The following is a 20,767-nucleotide window of genomic DNA, read 5'->3' as shown; positions in this document are numbered from 1 at the left end:
ACTCTCATGCTATTTCCGGACCTAACAAGACCGACAGGCGTTGAAATCTAATTTGTGTTTAGAAAAACAACAACAAAAAACTAGGGTCATGCAAAGTTAACACGATTCAAAGAAATAACTGTAGATAATTGTGATGAGATAGCTTACAGAAGTTATTCTAATATAGACAGTGGTTAATTTAAGCTGTGGTAAGTTTTTTTCCAAAATAACAGGGACCAAGATAATTTTAAGAGACATTTGTTTACTAAAAGGTAAAGTTGGGAGATGTATTTTGCATTCGATTTCTTTCTTGTTCATTTTCCCTTTTTTTTCAGGGGGGTGGGAAGTATGAGGTCAGGGTAACGAAAGTGTCAGCAGTTGGAGCAATGAGCAACTGTGAAGACGCACTGATTAATTTACTTTTAAATAGTTCAGGTGGCAAGAGAGCCAGTACTTCTTTAATAGCTTCATAAATTGTGGCTCTACATTTCTACAAGTTCTGTGTCTAGAAGACAACTTCCAAATATACCAGGGCCTTGATAGTTGCCTCTTCTCTGTAAGGGAGAAAGTACAGACCCTAAAAATCTGGTACACTGATCTTAACTGAATTAAGTTGTATTAATCCATGTAAATTAAGAAAAGCAAGATACTATAATTTTATGAAATTCAGTATTTATAGTCTTTGAACTAAGAAACATAGGTATAGCTGTCTAAATATCCAAAGCTACCAAATGAATACATATTACCTTTAATTATCTAAAAGTTATTAATATTCTGAGACCATCTTGTGTTTGAATTTACAGTGCTATGACTCTTTAAATCATCTTCAGGGTTATTCCAGGCAAATTAAATCATGTTCATTATACTTTCAAATACTCCTTATAAATAAAGTAGAATATATTCTACTAGAATAAATGTATATAAACCTGCTACTTCTATAGATACCAGGGGCAAAAAATAAATTTAGATAAATGATTTAGCGAAATAATAAATCTTATGTTTCTGCTACCAAATAGGGTGAACCAGGAGCTGCTGGAGAAGAAGGTCTCCAGGGTAAAGATGGAGTAAAGGTAAATTATACTTTTAACATTATGATTAAGGTAGATGTTTTTGAGAAATCTTTCAAATATTACACATAATTTTTTATGTGCCAACAAAAATCTCTTATTGCATGGCATAATTATTTTACTACTTTCCCTTTCTCAAAAATTTTTACTGGGTTACAGGGGGACCCAGGAAGAAGAGGACTTCCTGGAGAGGATGGAGAAAAAGGAGAGACAGGCTTACCAGGGACCACAGGGCCCCTGGGTGGACCAGGTCTAATGGGTCCTCCGGTGAGTACTGCTGGGTTCAATACTCAGTGAACTCAGTCCTCTACACACACACACATACACACACACACACACACACAAACAAGTGTGAGCCATACACACACATTCTTGACCCCTTTATATGTCCATTTGGTATTTGAAGGTTGGAACTATGGCTCGAGTGAAGAACAAACCAGGGACTGATTATCAGACTTCCTAACATCCAAGGAAAAAAGATACTTTTCCTATGTGTCACACATGCTATTGAACTTCTTCATTTTTTTCTCACTTTATTGTGATGTAATTATTGTGATGTATTATATAAGTTATATAAGTTTACAGTGCATGACTTGTTGATTTGTTATGCATAAATATTGCTAAATGATTACCATAATAAGTTTAGTTAGCACATGTATCACCTCAGATAGTTTCCTTTTTGTGTGTGTGGTGAGAATTTTTAAGAGTTACTGTCTTAGCATCTTTCAAGTACACAATACAGTGTTGTTAACTATAGTCACCATGCTGTACATTAGATCTCCAGAACTTATTCATCTTATAACTGGAAATTTGTACCCTTTGACCACCTTCACTTATTTTCCCCATCTCTTCACCCCTGGCAACACCAAACAACTCTGTTTCTATGAGTTCTTATGAGTATTTTTAGATAATACATATTCATGAGATCATACAGTATTTGTCTTTCTCTGACTTATTTCACAAGCATAATGCTTTCAAGGTCTATCCGTGTTGTTTCAAATGGCAGAATTTCCTTCTTTTTATTACTGAATAATATTACATTGTATACATAGAGAACATATATATGTGTGTGTATACGATCACATTTTTTCAAATATTAGTTGACCTTATATGCATGGGTTTATTTCTGGGCTCTTGACTCTGTTCTTTTGGTCTATATGTCTGTTGTAATGCTGATACCATACTGTTTTGGTTAATATAGTTTTGTATTGATATAGTCTGAAATTAGGAAGTGTGAGGCCTCCAGCCTTGTTCTTCTTTCTCAAGATTGTTTTACCTATTCGGTGTCTTTTATGGTTCCATGAAAATTTTAGAATTCCTTTTTTCTATTTTGATAAAAAAAAGTGCCTGGAATCTTGATAGGGATTATACTGAATCTGTAGATGGGTTTGGATAGTATGGACATTTTAACAATATGTGAAAATGAGATATTTTTCCATTTATTGGTATTTTCTTCAGTTTCTTTCATCAGTGTCTTCTGGTTTTCAGTGTATAGATATTTTACCTCCTGGGTTATATTTATTCTAAGTATTTTATTGTTTTTGATGCTATTGTAAATGGGATTATTTTCTTTATTTCTTTTTCAGATAATTTGTTGTTAGTGTGTGGAAATATGACTGGGTTTTTGTAGGTTGATTTTGTATCCTGCAACTTTATTGAAATCATTTATTAATGCTAACAGTTTTGTGGTACAGTCTTCAGAGTTTTCTGTATATTAAGATGTCACCTGCAAATAGACATGGTTTTACTTCTGTTTTATTTCTTCCTTTCTAACTTGGATGACTTTTATTTCTCTTTCTTGCCCAATTGCTCAAGCTTGGACTTCCAGTCACACTTACCATGTTCCTGATCTTGGAGGAAAAGCTTTTTTTGAGTATGATGTTAGCTGTGGGTTTTTCATATATGGCTTTTATTATGTTGCGGTACATTCCTTCTGTACCCAATTTGTTGAGACTTTTTATCATGAAACGTTGTTGAATTTTTTTCCAGGCCTTTTCTGCATCTATTGAGATGATCGTATGGTTTTTTTCTTTAATTCTGGGAATGTGGTACATCACATTGACTGATTTGCAGATTTTTTTTTTTTAAATCTTTGCCAACACTTGTCACTTGTTATTTTTCTTTTTCTTTTATTTTTATTTATTTATTTATTTATTTATTTATTTATTTTTGGCTGTGTTGGGTCTTCGGTTCGTGCGAGGGCTTCCTCTAGTTGCGGCAAGCGGGGGCCACTCTTCATCGCGGTGCAGGGACCGCTCTTCATCGCGGTGCACGGGCCTTTCACTATCGTGGCCCCTCCCGTTGCGGGGCACAGGCTCCAGACGTGCAGGCTCAGTAGTTGTGGCTCACGGGCCCAGCTGCTCCATGGCATGTGGGATCTTCCCAGACCAGGGCTCGAACCCGTGTCCCCTGCATTAGCAGGCAGATTCTCAACCACTGCGCCACCAGGGAAGCCCGATTTGCAGATTTTTGAGTCATCTTTGCATACCTGGAATAAATCCCACTTGATCATGGTGTATGGTCCTTTTAATATGCTATTGAATTCAGTTTGCTGGTATTTTGTTGAGAGTTTTTGCATCTCTATTTGTCAGGGATATTGGCTGGCCTGAATTTTTTTTTTCTTGTAGTATCCTTATCTGGCTTGGCATCAGAGTAATGCTGGCCTTGTAAAATGTCTGGGTGTATTCCTTCTTCAAAATTTTGGGAAAATTTGAGAAAGTTTAGCATTAATTCTTCTTTAAATGTTTGATATGATTCATCAGTGAAACCATTTGGTCCTGGGCTTTTCTTTGTTGAGAGGTTTTTCACTACTGATTCAATCTCCTTATTCATTGGTCTTTTTAGATTTTCTATTTCTTCATGATTCAGTCTTAGTAGGTAGTATGTTTCTATTTCTCCATTTCTTCTAGGTTTTCAATTTGCTGGCAAATAATTGTATGTAGTAGTCTCTTATGATCCTTTTTCTTTCTGTGGTATCCTTTATGTCTCCTCTTTCATTTCTAACTTTGGGTCCTCTCTCTCAGTGAGTTTGGCTAAAGGTTTGTCAATTTTGTTTATCATTTTTTTTCTGACAGTTCAGATAACATTTTTTTTCATATTGTAAGTCCATAAGCTTTATTCTTTTTTAACATCTTTATTGGAGTATAATTGCTTTACAATGGTGTGTTATTTTCTGCCGTATAACAAAGTGAATCAGCTATACATATACATATATCCCCATATCTCCTCCCTCTTGCATCTCCCTCCCACCCTCCCTATCCCACCCCTCTAGGTGGTCACAAAGCACCGAGCTGATCTCCCTGTGCTATGTGGCTGCTTCCCACTAGCTATCTATTTTACATTTGGTAGTGTATATTTGTCCATGCCACTCTCTCACTTCATCCCAGCTTACCCTTCCCCCTCTCCATGTCCTCAAGTCCATTCTCTACGTCTGCATCTTTATTCCCATCCTGCCCCTAGGTTCTTCAGAACCATTTTTTTTTTATATTCCATATATGTGTGTTAGCATACGATATTTGTTTTCCTCTTTCTGACTTACTTCACTCTGTATGACAGACTCTAGGTCCATCCACCTCACTTCAAATAACTCAATTTCGTTTCTTTTTATGGCTGAGTGATATTCCATTGTATATATGTGCCACATCTTCTTTATCCATTCATCTGTCGATGGACACTTAGGTTGCTTCCATGTCCTGGCTATTGTAAATACAGCTGCAAAAATAGTTCTAAAAGGGAAGTTTATAGTGATAAATTCCACATTAGTAAAAGGGAAAGACCTCAAATAAGCATCCTAACTTTACTCTTCAAGGAAGTGGAAAAAGAAGAACAAAATAAGGCCAAAGTTAGCAAGAAGGAAGTGATAAAGATTAGAGCAGGAATAAGTGAAATAGAGGATAGGAAAACAATAGAAAAAATTAGTAAGAGTTGGTTTTTAAAAATGATAAACAGTGGAAGTTGTGCACCATCATTCACACTGTAAGACCCTAACATGAAACTGCAGCCAAAAGGTCTAACAGCACTGTAGAGTGTATAGGCATGTACATACATAGCCACTCTGTCTGCAAGATGCTTTAGTGGAATGTTATATCCAAAGTTAGATCTAAAGTTAGAAGCCTCTTCTCTTTCAATGTCTGCTAAAGAACGAGCATCTGCCAACAAACCTGCTACTGCCATTCCAACGTGCCGATCAACATTAAAAAGTCATTTGTTAGCACCTTCTTCATAAAATTTAGAAAGGACTAATTTTTCTACCCCAAAGACAACGCCATCTTTACATCTGATTCCAATAGCTGTTCTACTATTTTCCACAGGCTTCATAGCAAACTCAACTTGAAAAACTCTTCCAACAGGAGAGAGTGTAGAGGCTGACAGGTCATACCCAGTGCCGATTGAGCTCATCGTGCTAAAACCACTGGGACACCTAGGGCTTCAGGGTCTGAGGAATATTTTTTTCTTTCCATGTATTTGTGAGTTTTACAACTTTTCTCTCCTGTTGTTGATTTCTAGTTTCATACCATTGTGGCTGGAAAGATACTTGATATAATTTCTATCTAACTGTATTTATAGAGACTTGTATTGTGCCCTTACATATGATCTATCTACAAAAATGTTCCATGTGAACATTTTTACATTTTTTGAGAAGAATGTGTATTCTGCTACTGTTGGATGGAATGTTCTTTATATGTCCATTACGTCTATTTGGCCTGTAGTGTTGTTCAAATCTTCTGTTTCTTTATTAATTTTCTGTCTGGAAGATGTAGCCATTTTAGAGAGTAGGATATTAAAGTCCCCAAACAAGATAGTATTGCTGCTTATTTCTCCTTTTATTTCTGTTAGTATTTACTTTATATATTTAGATACTCCAATGTTTGGCACATAAATATTTATAATTATTATATATTATCAATTAATTGACCCATTTATCATTATTAATGACCTTCCTTGTCTCTTGTGACTGTTTTCAGCCTAAAATCTATTTTATCTGATATAAGTATAGCTATCCCTGCTTTCTTTTGGGTACTGTTTGCTTGAAATATCTTCCCTCATCCCTTCCCTCTCAGTCTTTGTGTGTCCTTAAAGCTTAAGTGAGTCTCTTGTAGGCAGCATATAGCTGGGTCTCTTTTTTAAAATCCTTTCAGCCATTCTGTCTTTTGATTGGATAAGTTAATCCATTTACAATTAAAGTAATTATTGATAAGGAAGGACTTCCTATTGCCATTGTGTTCATTGTTTGCTGATTGTTTTACAGACTATTACTTCACTGCTTACTCACTTGCTGTTTTCCTTTGTGATTTTTGGACTTCGGTAGCAGTGTGCCTTGAATCCTTTATCATAATCTTGTGTATCTACTACATGTTTTTCCTTTGTGGCTCACATAAAATATATTACAATTGTAACATCATAGTTTAAGCAGATAAAACTTAACTTTGATATCATACAGAAACTTTATGCGTTTACTTCTTTCTCCCCCCTCACATTTTAGGTTATTGATGTTACAGTTTAATCTTTTTGTATTATTTATCCAAAAACAAATTATTGTAGTTATGGTTATTTTTGTTGTTGTTGTTGTTGTTTTTGTGTTTGTTTTCTAAAATAATGGGTTCATTGAGATGTAATTCACACACCTTAAAATTCACATGTTTAAAGTGTACAGTTTAGTGGTTTATAGTACATTCACAAAGTTGTGCAATCATTATGACTGTCTAATTCCAGAACATTTTTATCATGCCAAAAACAAACCCTGTACCCACTACCAGTCATTCCCCATTCTCCCCTTCCCCTAGCCTCTGGCAACCACTAATTTACTCTCTGTCTCTGTAGATTTTCCTATTCTGGACTATGTTTAACTTCTTGAAGTGTAAAAAAGGATTCTTTCTTTTTTTTTTTTTACAACCCACCCCCTGCCGCTTTACCCCCTTGGTGTCCATACATTTGTTCTCTACATCTGTGTCTCAATTTCTGCCCTGCAAACCGGTTCACCTGTACCATTTTTCTAGGTTCCACATATATGCGTTAATATACGATACTTGTTTTTCTCTTTCTGACTTACTTCACTCTGTATGACAGTCTCTAGATCCATCCACGTCTCTACGAATGACCCAATTTCGTTCCTTTTTATGGGTGAGCAATATTCCATTATATATATATGTACCACATCTTCTTTATGCATTCGTCTGTCGATGGGCATTTAGGTTGCTTCCATGACCTGGCTATGGTAAATAGTGCTACAGTGAACATTGAGGTGCATGTGTCTTTTTTTTTTAATTTAATTTTATTTATTTTTTTATACAGCAGGTTATTATTAGTCATCCATTTTATACACATCAGTGTATACATGTCAATCCCAATCTCCCAATTCATCCCACCACAACCCCCCACCCCCGCCACTTTCTGCATGTGTCTTTTTGAATTATGGTTTTCCCAGGGTATATGTCAAGTACTGAGATTGCTGGGTCATATGGTAGTTCTATTTTTAGTTCTTTAAGGAACCTCCATACTGTTCTCCATAGTGGCTGTATCAATTTACATTCCCACCAACAGTGCAAGAGGGTTCCCTTTTCTCCACACCCTCTCCAGCATTTGTTGTTTGTAGATTTTCTGATGATGCCCATTCTAACTGGTGTGAGGTGATACCTCATTGTAGTTTTCATTTGCATTTCTCTAATAATTAGTGATGTTGAGCAGCTTTTCATGTGCTTCTTGGCCTTCTGTATGTCTTCTTTGGAGAAATGTCTATTTAGGTCTTCTGCCCACTTTTGGATTGGGTTTTTTGTTTTTTTCATATTGAGCTGCATGAGCTGTTTATATATATTGGAAATTAATCCTTTGTCTGTTGATTTGTTTGCAAATGTTTTCTCCCACTTTGAGGGTTGTCTTTTCATCTTGTTTATGGTTTCCTTTGCTGTGCAAAAGCTTTGAAGTTTCATTAGGTCCCATTTGTTTATTTTTGTTTTTATTTCCATTACTCTAGGAGGTGAATCAAAAAAGATCTTGCTGTGATTTATGTCAAAGAGTGTTCTTCCTATGTTTTCCTCTAAGAGTTTTATAGTGCCCGGTCTTACATTTAGGTCTCTAATCCATTTTGAGTTTATTTTTGTGTATGGTGATAGGGAGTGTTCTAATTTTACTCTTTTACATATAGCTGTCCAGTTTTCCCAGCACCACTTATTGAAGAGACTGTCTTTTCTCCATTGTATATCCTTGCCTCCTTTGTCATAGATTAGTTGACCATAGGTGCGTGGGTTTATCTCTGGGCTTTCTATCTTGTTCCATTGATCTATATTTCTGTTTTTGTGCCAGTACCATATTGTCCTGATTACTGTAGCTCTGTATTATAGTCTGAAGTCAGGGAGTCTGATTCCTCCAGCTCCATTTTTTTCTCTCCAGACTGCTTTGGCTATTCAGGGTCTTTTGTGTCTCCATACAAATTTTAAGATTTTTTGTTCTAGTTCCGTAAAACATGCCATTGGTAATTTGATAGGGATTGCATTAAATCTGTAGATTGCTTTGGGTAGTATAGTCATTTTCACAATTTTGATTCTTCCAATCCAAGAACATGGTATATCTCTCCATCTGTTGGTATCATCTTTAATTTCTTTCATCAATGTCTTATAGTTTTCTGCATACAGGTCTTTTGTCTCCCTAGGTAAGTTTATTCCTAGGTATTTTATTCTTTTTGTTGCAATGGTAAATGGAAGTGTTTCCTTAATTTCTCTTTCAGATTTTTCATCGTTACAGTATAGGAATGCAAGAGATTTCTGTGCATTAATTTTGTATCCTACAACTTTACCAAATTCATTGATTAGCTCTAGTAGTATTCTGGTGGCATCTTTAGGATTCTCTATATATAGTATCATGTCATCTGCAAACAGTGACAGTTTTACTTCTTCTTTTCCAATGTGTATCCCTTTTATTTCTTTTTCTTCTCTGATTGCTGTGGCTAGGACTTCCAAAACTATGTTGAATAATAGTGGTGAGAGTGGACATCCTTGTCTTGTTCCTGTTCTTAGAGGAAATGCTTTCAGTTTTTCACCATTGAGAATGATGTTTGCTGTGAGTTTATTGTATATGGCCTTTATTATGTTGAGTTAGATTCCCTCTATACCCACTTTCTGGAGAGTTTTTATCATAAATGGGTGTTGAATTTTGTCAAAAGCTTTTTCTGCATCTATTGAGATGATCATATGGTTTTTATTCTTCAGTTTGTTAATATGGTGTATCACATTGATTGATTTGTGTATAATGAAGAATCCTTGCATCCCTGGAATAAATCCCACTTGATCATGGTGTATGATCCTTTTAATGTGTTGTTGGATTCTGTTTCCTGGTATTTCGTTGAGGATTTTTGCATCTATATTCATCAGTGATATTGGTCTGTAATTTTCTTTTTTTGTAGTATCTTTGTCTGGTTTTGGTAGCAGGGTGATGGTGGCCTCATAGAATGAGTTTGGAAGTGTTCCTTCCTCTGCAAATTTTTGGAAGAGTTTGAGAAGGATGGGTGTTAGCTCTTCTCTAAACGTTTGATAGAATTCACCTGTGAAGCCATCTGGTCCTGGACTTTTGTTTGTTGGAAGATTTTTAATCACAGTTTCAATTTCATTACCTGTGATTGGTCTGTTCATATCTTCTATTTCTTCCTGGTTCAGTCTTGGAAGGTTATACCTTTCTAAGAATTTGTCCATATCTTCCAGGTTGTCCATTTTATCGTCATAGAGTTGATTGTAGTAGTCTCTTAGGATGCTTTGTATTTCCGCAGTGTCTGTTTTAACTTCTCCTTTTTCATTTCAATTTTATTGATTTGAGTCCTCTCCCTCTTTTTCTTGATGAGTCTGGCTAATGGTTTATCAAGTTTGTTTATCTTCTCAAAGAACCAACTTTTAGTTTTAGTGATCTTTGCTATTGTTTTCTTTATTTCTATTTCATTTATTTCTGCTCTGATCTTTATGATTTCTTTCCTTCTGCTAACTTTGGGTTTTGTTTGCTCTTATTTCTCTAGTTCCTTTACATGTAAGGTTAGATTGTTTATTTGAGATTTTTCTTGTTTCTTGAGGTAGGCTTGTATAGCTATAAACTTCCCTCTTAGAACTGCTTTTGCCACATCCCAGAGGTTTTGGATCGTCATGTTTTCATTGTCATTTGTCTCTAGGTATTTCTTGATTTCCTCTTTGATTTCTTCAGGGAGCTCTTGGTTTAGTAATATATTGTTTAGCCTCCATGTGTTTGTGTTTTTTATGTTTTTTTCCCTGTAATTGATTTCTGGTCTCATAGTGTTGTGGTCAGAAAAGATGCTTTATATGATTTCAGTTTTCTTAAATTTACTGAGGCTTCATTTGTGACCCAAGATGGGATCTATCCTGGAGAATGTTCCGTGCACACTTGAGAAGAAAGTGTAATCTGCTGTTTTTGGATGGAATGTCTTATAAATATCAATTAAATCTATCTGGTCTGTTGTGTCATTTAAAGCTTGTGTTTCCTTATTCATTTTCTGTTTGGATGATCTGTCCATTGGTTTAAGTGAGGTGATAAAGTCCCCCACTATTATTGTGTTACTGTCGATTTCCTCTTTTATAGCTGTTAGCAGTTGCCTTATGTATTGAGGTGCTCCTAGGTTGGGTGCATATATATTTATAATTGTTATATCTTCTTCTTGGATTGATCCCTTGATCATTATGTAGTGTCCTTCCTTGTCTCTTGTAACATTTTAAAGTCTATTTTATCTGATATGAGTATTGCTACTCCAGCTTTCTTTTGATTTCCATTTGCATGGAATATCTTTTTCCATTCCCTCACTTTCAGTCTGTATGTGTCCCTAGGTCTGAAGTGGGTCTCTTGTAGACAGCATATATATGAGTCTTGTTTTTGTATCCATTCAGCGAGCCTGTGTCTTTTGGTTGGAGCATTTAATCCATTCACGTTTAAGGTAATTATCGATATGTATGTTCCTATGACCATTTTCTTAGTCGTTTTGGGTTTGTTTTTGTAGGTCCTTTTCTTCTCTTGTGTTTCCCACTTAGAGAAGTTCCTTTATCATTTGCTGTAGAGTTGGTTTGGTGGTGCTGAATTCTGTTAGCCTTTGCTTGTCTGTAAAGCTTTTGATTTCTCCATCGAATCTGAATGAGATCCTTGCTGGGTAGAGTAATCTTGGTTGTAGGTTCTTCCCTTTCATCACTTTAAGTATATCATGCCACTCTCTTCTGACTTATAGAGTTTCTGCTGAGAAATCAGCTGTTAACCTTATGAGAGTTCTCTTGTATGTTATTTGTCGTTTTTCCCTTGCTGCTTTCAATAATTTTTCTTGGTCTTTAATTTTTGCCAATTTGATTACTGTGTGTCTCGGCATGTTTCTCCTTGGGTTTATCCTGTATGGGACTCTCTGCGCTTCCTGGATTTGGGTGGCTATTTCCTTTCCCATGTTAGGGAAGTTTTCGACTATAATCTCTTCAAATATTTTCTTGGGTCCTTTCTCTCTCTCTTCTCCTTCTGGGACCCCTGCAATGCAAATGTTATTGCATTTAATGTTGTCCCAGAGGTCTCTTAGGCTGTCTTCATTTCTTTTCATTCTTTTTTCTTTATTCTGTTCTGCAGCAGTGAATTCCACCATACTGTCTTCCAGGTCACTTATCCATTCTTCTGCCTCAGTTATTCTGCTATTGATTCCTTCTAGTGTATTTTTCACTTCAGTTATTGTATTGTTCATCTCTGTTTGTTTGTTCTTTAATTCTTCTAGATCTTTGTTAAACATTTCTTGCATCTTCTCGATCTTTGCCTCCATTCTTTTTCTGAGGTCCTGGATCATCTTCACTATCATTATTCTGAATTCTTTTTCTGGAAGGTTGCCTATCTCCACTTCATTTAGTTGTTTTTCTGGGGTTTTATCTTGTTCCTTCATCTGGTACATAGTCCTCTGCCTTTTCATCTTGTCTATCTTTCTGTGAATGTGGTTTTTGTTCCACAGGCTGTAGGATTGTAGTACTTCTTGCTTCTGCTGTCTGCCCTTGGTGGATGAGGCTATCTAAGTGGCTTGTGCAAGTTTCCTGATGGGAGGGACTGATGGTGGGTAGAGCTGGGTGTTGCTCTGGTGGGCAGAGCTCAGTAAAACTTTAATCCACTTGACTGCTGATGGGTGGGGCTTGGTCCCCTCCCTGTTGGTTGTTTGGCCTGAGGCAACCCAACACTAGAGCCTACTCAGGCTCTTTGGTGGGGCTAATGTCGGACGCTGGGAGGGCTCACACCAAGGAGTACTTCCCAGAGCTTCTGCTGCCAGTGTTCTTGTCCACATGGTGAGACAGAGCCACCCCCTGCCTCTGCACGAGACCCTCCAACACTAGCAGGTAGGTCTGGTTCAGTCTCTGTGGGGGGTCACTGCTCCTTCCCCTGGGTCCCGATGTGCACACTACTTTGTGTGTGCCCTCCAAGAGTGGAGTCTCTGTTTCCCCCAGTCCTGTCGAAGTCCTGCAGTCAAATCCTGCTAGCCTTCAAAGTCTGATTCTCTAGGAATTCCTCCTCCCGTTGCCAGACCCCCAGGTTCGGAAGCCTGACATGGGGCTCAGAACCTTCACTCCAGTGGGTGGACTTCTGTGGTATAAGTGTTCTCCAGTTTGTGAGTCACCCACACAGGAGTTATGGGATTTGATTTTATTGTGATTGCGCCCCTCCTACCATCTCATTGTGGCTTCTCCTTTGTATTTGGTTGTGGGGTATCTTTTTTGGTGAGTTCCAGTGTCTTCCCGTCGATGATTGTTCAGCAGTCAGTTGTGATTCCGGTGTTCTCGCAAGAGGGAGTGAGAGCATGTCCTTCTACTCCACCATCTTGAACCAATCCCGTTATGGTTATTTTTAATAAACTTGCTTTACAACTTTTAAACTAGAATTGTAAGTCATTTATGTACCACCATTACAATATTAGAGAATCTGGCTTGAATATATATTTACCTTTAGTGGGGAGTTTCACACATTTATGCTTTTACAATGTTATATTGTTATATTTCAGCTTCAAAAATGCCCTTCAGCATTTTTTGTAAGGCATATTTAGTGGTGATGAACCCTTCAGATTTTGTTTGTTTGGGAAAGTCTTTATCATGCCTTTATTCCTGAAGGACAGCTTTTCTGGGTATAGTGTTCTTGGTTAACAGGTTCTTTTTTTTTCTTTCCATATTTTGAAGATGTGTTCCATTCTCTCCTGGTCTGCAAAATTTCTGCTGAGAAACCTACTTATAGTATTATTTAGGCTCCTTTATGTAATGAGTCACATTTCTCTTACTACTTTTAAAATTATCTCTTTGTTTTGACAATATAGTTACAGTCATCCCTCAGTATCCATAGTGGATTGGTTGCAGGACCCCCACAGGTACCAAAATCTGCACATGCTTAAGTCCCTTACATAAAATGGCATAATATTTGCATATAACCTACATACGTTCTCCCACATACTTTAAATCACCTCTAGATTACTTATAATCATAATACAATGTAAATGCTATGTAAATAGTTTTAAATACAGTATAAATGCTACGTAAACCAGTGTCAGTTCGTGGCAAATTCATGTTTTGTTTTGGAAATTTCTGGAATTTTTTTTGTAACATTTTTGATCCACAGTTGTTTGACTCTGCAGTCGTGGAACCCGTAGATACTGAGGGCTGACTATAATGTGTCTCAAAGTGACCTTTTTTGCATTTAACCTGTTTGGGATTCTTGAGCCTCAAAAATCTGGACGTCTATTTCTCTCCCCAAGTTTGGGACGTTTTCAGCCGTTATATCTTTAAGTAGTCTTTCTGCTCTTTTCTCTTTTTATTCTCCCAGTATTCACACAATATTGTTTTATTTCACACAGTCCCTGAAGTATCATAGTCGTTTCTTCATTCTTTTTCATCCTCTTTTCTTTTTCTTCCTTGGGATAATTTCAAATGACTTATCTTTGAGTTCACTGATTCTTCTGCTTGGGCAAGTCTGCTGTTGAAACTCTATTGAGTTCTTCAGTTCAATCTTTATCTCTAGGATTTTTGTTTTGTTTATTCACATGGTTTCTATTTCTTTGTTGAACTTCTTGTTTTGTTCACGCACTGTTTTTCTAATTTCATTTAGTTATCTGTGTGTTCTTGAAGTTCACTGAACTTCTTTAAGAGGATTATTCTGAATTCTTTGTTAGGCAGTTCATAGATTTCCATTTCTTTGGTGTCAGTTATTGAAGCTTTATTAGTTTCTTTTGGTCTTGTCATGTTTACCTGATTCTTTATGCTCATAGTATCTTTGCATTGGTATTTACACATTTGAGTAAGTGGTCTCCTCTTCCAAACTTTTCAGGTTTGTTTTGGCAGGGAAAGACCTTCAGCAGTCTGCTTTGCTTAGGGGGAACTGGATGGGTCAGCTTGTAGCGTTTGTGGGCGGACACAGCTTGCTATTGAGGTCTCCAGTTTGGTGAGGTTCCTACCCATGTTCTGAGGCAAGGGGAGAGTTGCCAGTGGCTGGTCTCTGCAATTGGTTTGGCCAGCTGGCTAGGCTCCACATTGTAGTGGGACCACTAACTAGGCACCCTGGTTGGGTAGGGGTGCTGGCTGGACTTCACAGTCAGATGGGGCCATTAGCTGGGTTCTGTAGTTACCTCTGGTAGGATATGGTCTCAGGCTGTGTTCCTTGGAAGGACAGCTGGAAGGACAGCACTTGTTGGATTCTGCAGTTGGGCAGGGCCTCATGTTGTACTCTCTAACCGGATGTGGCCCTGGCAGGACTCCATGTTCAGGTGGGGCCGCCGACATGGTTTCACAGTTGAATGGAGTTACAGGCTGTGCCCCAAGTTTGGGCAGAGTTGCAGGCTATGCTTTGTGATCAGTTTGGGTACTGGCTGTGCTCCTTTGTTGGATGAGGTCACTTGCCAGGCTGTCTGGTCAAGTGGGGCCTCCAGCTGCATCTCACAGATAATGCTTCATGGTAGGATGGGGTTACCTTGCCTGGGCAAGGTTACAGGCTGTGTTTAGTAATTGGACAAGGCTGTAGGTGAAAGTCTGCTGCTAGGTAGGGCTGTTAGCTGGGCCCCATAACTGGGAATATCTTAGACTGGGCTCCAAGCCTGCACAGGGTCACTGTTCAGGTTCCCTGGTCATGAGGGGCCAGAGGCTATGCTCAGCAGTTGGACAGGGCTGCTGGCTTGGCTCTCTGCCTGAGCAAGGCTGTATTATGGACTCCACAGCTGCCTAAGTTCTCTGGCCAGTCTTTCTGGTCGAGCAGGATGGGAGTCTATGCTTAGCTATTGAGCAGGGTTGCAGATTTACTCCCCTGCCCAGGCAGGGCCATATGACAGGCTCAAGAGCGTGTATGACCAGTTTTCTGGGGACACAAATCATGCAGAACTGCCAACCAAGCTCCCTGGCCAGACAGAGCCACCAGCTAAGGTCTGCAGATCCCTGGCTAGGATCTCTGCTCAGGTGCTACTACAAGCAGGAATGCAGTCCACTAACATTCGAGTGCTGGTTGCTATAAGCCATGCCCCCTTTCCCCATCTCTATCTGATCCCCAGTGGTCAAGCCCCCAGGTTCCCCAAATGATCCTCATGAAGACCTGACTGGGCAACCCTGGAAGCATCCTGCAACAGTAGAGGAGCTGAATATCCACTTTGGGTTCTCTTTTTCCCACAGAGAAACTGTAGGCCAAGGGGATCACTCTGTGTGGTGCTATGACTGGGGGAAAGACAGTGCAATCCAAATGAAACCTCTCCTTTTACCCTTCTAATGTTCTTCTCAGTCTCTGTGGTTCAAGGACATGCGTCAGCCTCACCCTCAGGTTCTAAGCCATACTTCTAGGGATTTGGGCTTATCTTTTGCCTTTCTAAGGTTCATGATAGTTTTCATTTTTTTAGAGGACTCATCAGGACTGGACCCACAGAGAAGCCAAGTAGCAAGTGCCAAGAAAGTGCAGTTATCTTCCTGAGAATTTTTATCAAATTTGTTTTTATATAAGAAAGTTATTAACAATTATTGATGTTTTAGCATGGATTTTTTTTTCAGTCAACTAGCCTAGTTCCCTAAGAGAACGCTAAAGTTGATGGGGGGAGGGTGGGACACAGAACTAAAAAGAAAGAAAGTCTTAACCATGCCATAGGACAACACAGGCAGAAATCCAGAGAGGGATGACACAGCATGACAAATGGTGATGGGCAGAGAAGAGAAGAAAAAGGGGATCAAAACAAAACATGGAAAAATGATAAACACAGATTTCATCTGCTTCATAATTTTTCCCAGGAATAATCCTCTTGTACACATCTTTGGTGCCTTTTTTAGTAACAACACATGTGTGTTTCTTTTTTATTCTTTTTGTTGTTTCCTTGGAATTTTAAATGCCTTTTAGCTCATAAACTCAATAAAAATACCACAGCATATTTTTTCAAAAGAATTTTCTGATCCAAGGAACTATTGCTTAATCAGACGGCCTGATGTTGGATTTATTTTTGCACTTCAGAAAAATTCTTCCTTAGGCAATGTCACAAAGATGCTACCTTAAAAATTCTTTAAAAAATAAGAAAGAGAGAAAAAGAAATTTAAAATTATTTTCAAGTAAAGAGATGTTCTTCTTACTTTCTAAAAGATTGGAAAATGATATCTGGTTTGAAAAATAAGGCAAGAGAAACATCAGTAACAAATTCCCAAATCCAAGATGTAGACTCTTTGAACAAAGGAAAATATTTTGTATTTTATGCTTGAGTTCTGCTCTAAAATATTCAGTTGTCTAAATGCATAACTCTATATGAGGAAAATAGTTTGGAAGTTTCTCAGAAGAAACATCTGCCTGACTTATGGTCCTTCATTCATTTCTAAAAAAGTCTATCATTCTGGTATCTAAGATCTAAACAGATGTGAAGCTGTGCACTCCAAAACTGAGTATATATAAATGAAATTATCTCATTTTATTCCTTTACGACAAAACTTGATTGGATTTATTGAAGTGTTAATTTTCCCATCTGTCTAGGGTGGTATGATATTAGGTAGAGATGAATATCTTAAGAGAAGCTGAAATAAAATAATGCACGCTTTTCTAAGAGGCTTTTTCGATAGACTCTTAAAAATGAAGTCAGAAAGATAAGAGGAATGAATATCAACAGTTACAAAAAAATGAAGTATACTTGACTCTTGTTTCTAAGACAGTTTCCTTGGAAGCCCTGAAAAATAATCACTGGAAATTTGAGGTCAGTGGCGTTAAGGAGTAAAGGATTATCTAAATCCTTATCTTCTGAATGATTCTATGACTCTGGTGTTAGACTTGTTTGTTCTGAACTGTTGTGTTGCAAAGCAGCACAAAATAGAAAGAATTCTGCACTGACCATTGTGCAAGAATTGTTGAAACCCCTGCTCTGTCACTAAAGAGCTGTACATTGTTGGGTGAGTCATTCTTTGGTTTCTTGGTTTACACATTACACATAATAAAGGGGTAGGAACTATGCAGAACACCCCAAAAAGACTGTGCCAGGGAAGATGCTGAACTGGTAGGACTTTGCTCCTTCTTTTCCTGCTTGAATCAGAAAAGATCCTTGCATGTCTGTTTAACATAGTAGCTTCTATATAGGCTTTTTTGAGACAAAAAGCTTATATAGCCTTAAAAAAGCATTAGCTTGGATGTTTCTAAATTTATGTTAGCCTTACAAACTATGACTCTCTAAAATGTATTTGTCCATTCACTAATTCAGTGAAGTTTATGAGTTCTTTCAATGAGAGAACTCTGCCAAGAACTCTGCTAAGCCTTGGGGACACCATGGGGAAAGAGAGGAGCAAGGTTCCTGATCTCAGATTTGATAATATCATGGAGAAAACTGACAGTAGACAAGATCATTGCAGGTTGTGATAAATGCAATGATGAAAATAAACAGGCTGATGATAAAGAACAACTGGTTAAGGGAAGGGGGAAGCCAACTAGTTATGGATAGAGAAACTATTTACACTAGGGCAGTGAGGAACGTCTTCTCTAGATAGGGGAGGATTGAATTGAGACCTGAGGAGTGAAAAGGAGCCAGTCATGCAAAGAACTTTGGGAGATGGCTTCATGGTAGATAGCATAGCAAGGGCCAAGATGTGGAGATGAGAATGATTTAGGTATTTTTGGAAAAGTTAAAGGAGGCTATTATAGCATAGTGAATAGTGAAAAGTTGTTTGGATGAGCTTGAGGAAATAGGTAGAAAGCAGATCATGAAGGACCTTTTAAACCATGGTAAAAATTTGGGTTTTATTTAAAGTGTAGTAAGAAGCCACTGAAAGGTTTCAAGCAGAAGAAAAACATTGTCTCTGATGGGAGCGCTCTCTATAACTTCCAAACTTTGTTTAACAATGTCTAGTGTTATTGGCTATCACAAGGGATAAAATAAATTCCAGGAAAAAGAAATAGATAAAATAAATTTGAATTACCAAAGCATGTGATGTACCAAGACAATTAAGTGAGGGAAGGAATGGTCTTTTCAACAGATGATGCTCGAACTACTGGATATCCGCACACAAAATAATTAAGTTGGATCCTCCCTTATATTATACACAGAAATTAACTCAAACTGGGTCATAGACCTAAATGTAAGAGCTAAAACTATAGATGTCTTGGAAGACACCATAGGAGTAAATCTTCATGACCTTGGGTTATGCAAAGCCTTCTTAGATAACACCAGAATTACAAGTAACAAAAGGAAAAATAGATAAATTGTACTCCATTAAAATTAAAAGTTTTATGCATCAAAGAACACCATCAAGAAAGTGAATAGACTCCCACAGAATGGGAGAAAATATTTGCAAATTGTAAACGATAAGGTACTGGTATCCAAAATATATAAAGAACTCTTACAACTCAATAATAAAAAGACAACCCAATTGAAAAATAAGCAGTCTTTAAACAGATATTTCTCCAAAGAAAATATACAGTTGGCAAATAAGCACATGAAAAGATGCTCAACATCATTAGCTGTTAGGAAAATGCAAATAAAGCTACAATGAGATACCACTTCACATCCACTAGGGTGGTTACAATAAGGAAAAGAAAACAGAAAATAACAAGTGTTGATGAGAATGTAAAGAAATTGGAATCCTTATACATCATTGGTGGGGTGTAAAATTGTGCAGCCACTTTGTAAATCAGTTTGGCAGTCTCTCAAAATGTTAAAAACAGAGTTACCATTTGACCCATCAGTTCTTGATATATACCCAAGAGAATTGAAAACAGGATTCAAACAAAAACATTTACATGAATGTTCATAGCAGCATTATTTATGATAGCCAAAAAGTAGAAACAACACAAATGGTCATCAATTGACAAATGTCTATTAGTTAATGTAGTATGTTCACACAATGGAATATTATTTGGAATAAAAAGAAGTAATATACTGATCCATGCCACAACATTGATGAACCTTGAAAACATTATGCCTAGCAGCCAGTCATGAGAGACCACATATTATATGAAATGTCCCAAACAGGCAAATCTCTAGAGACAGATAGTGAATTAGTTGTTGCCTAGGCCTGGGGAGGTTGGGAGGAAACTGGTAGTGACTGCTAGTGGGTACAGGGTTTCTTTTTGGGATGATGGAAATTGATTCTAAAATTGATTGTGGTGATGGTTGCACAACTCTGTGAATATACTAAAAACCATTGACCTGTACACTTTAAATGGATTTATAATATGGTATGTGAATTATATCTCAATAAAATTGTTTAAAAAAATATATGTGATGTGTTACTTCTGAGACAATACAGCTACTCTCAACAAAGTTTAAAATAATCAGTAGGGAATCCCAAATCCTTCCTCTGTGTTTTAAGTAGGCTGAACATCAAGCCAACTATTCTCTGTCAACATGACATTTATTTAAAAGCATTCTTATTTCTTTAATCATTGAAGAAATCTATTAAAACATGCACATTGTAGAAACTGCTGCTTTTTCTTCCAGTCTCTTCTGCAAGCCTCTAATTATACAAATGGGTTGCAGTGCGTCTTATTAAACTTTTAAAACCCAACATTTTGGAGCAAAATATTACATACACTTTTCAGAACAAGCACTAAAATAAACCAGCCTACTATCAATGGAAGTTTACCACCACCACTCCCCAAAGAAAAACAAACTATCTTTAAAGAGGAGGGCTTCCCTGGTGGCGCAGTGGTTGAGAATCTGCCTGCCAATGCAGGGGACACGGGTTTGAGCCCTGGTCTGGGAAGATTCCACATGCCGCGGAGCAACTAGGCCCGTGAGCCACAACTACTGAGCCTGCGCGTCTGGAGCCTGTGCTCCGCAACGAGAGAGGCCACGACAGTGAGAGGCCCGCGCACTGCGATGAAGAGTGGTCCCCGCTTGCCGCAGCTAGAGAAAGCCCTCGCACAGAAACGAAGACCTAACACAGCCAAAAATCAATAAATAAATAAATTTATAAAGAGGAAAAAAGTGAACAGAAGAACCAGGAGAGATCTTTCTGATTATAATGACAGAAGAAAACGCAGCTTAGAGCACAGGCAACCCCTTTTCTCACACATAAGGAGCTCTTCAAATATGTATGAAAGTTTACTGTGCAAAAGGTTCCTAGTAGATCCATATGTTCTATTTCCTAGAAGCTAAAAAGTAATATAAAAATCTGTCACTACCCTTTGCCTTTTATTCACGAACTTTGGTTTTACTTCCAACAGATAGTAAATGTTCTTTAAGGTGTTATTTATTTACAAATAAATACCTAGTAGACTAGCTACTGTCTGATTAAGGCTAAATATTTTCTACTTTG

General features: G+C 37.6%; 1 protein-coding gene and 1 pseudogene across 7 annotated transcripts in view; one reads left to right on the top strand and one right to left on the bottom strand.

The window, feature by feature from the left end:
- The window catches only part of COL24A1 (collagen type XXIV alpha 1 chain), a 389,632-nt gene that overhangs the window by 269,335 nt on the left and 99,530 nt on the right, over nt 1–20,767 (top strand). For all 7 annotated transcript variants that reach the window (XM_057550626.1, XM_057550622.1, XM_057550627.1 and 4 more), the window contains 2 exons: nt 996–1,049; nt 1,206–1,313. In XM_057550626.1, the coding sequence (XP_057406609.1) occupies nt 996–1,049; nt 1,206–1,313 (162 nt within the window). The remainder of the gene's footprint in view (nt 1–995; nt 1,050–1,205; nt 1,314–20,767) is intronic.
- Nucleotides 3,694–5,458, bottom strand: LOC102997858 (proteasome subunit alpha type-3-like; annotated as a pseudogene).

Source organism: Balaenoptera acutorostrata, chromosome 1, assembly GCF_949987535.1.
Source record: "Balaenoptera acutorostrata chromosome 1, mBalAcu1.1, whole genome shotgun sequence".
Classification (NCBI taxonomy): domain Eukaryota; kingdom Metazoa; phylum Chordata; class Mammalia; order Artiodactyla; family Balaenopteridae; genus Balaenoptera; species Balaenoptera acutorostrata.
The sequence above is the reverse complement of the archived record's forward strand: the minus strand, read 5'-3'. Positions and strand labels throughout refer to the sequence as shown.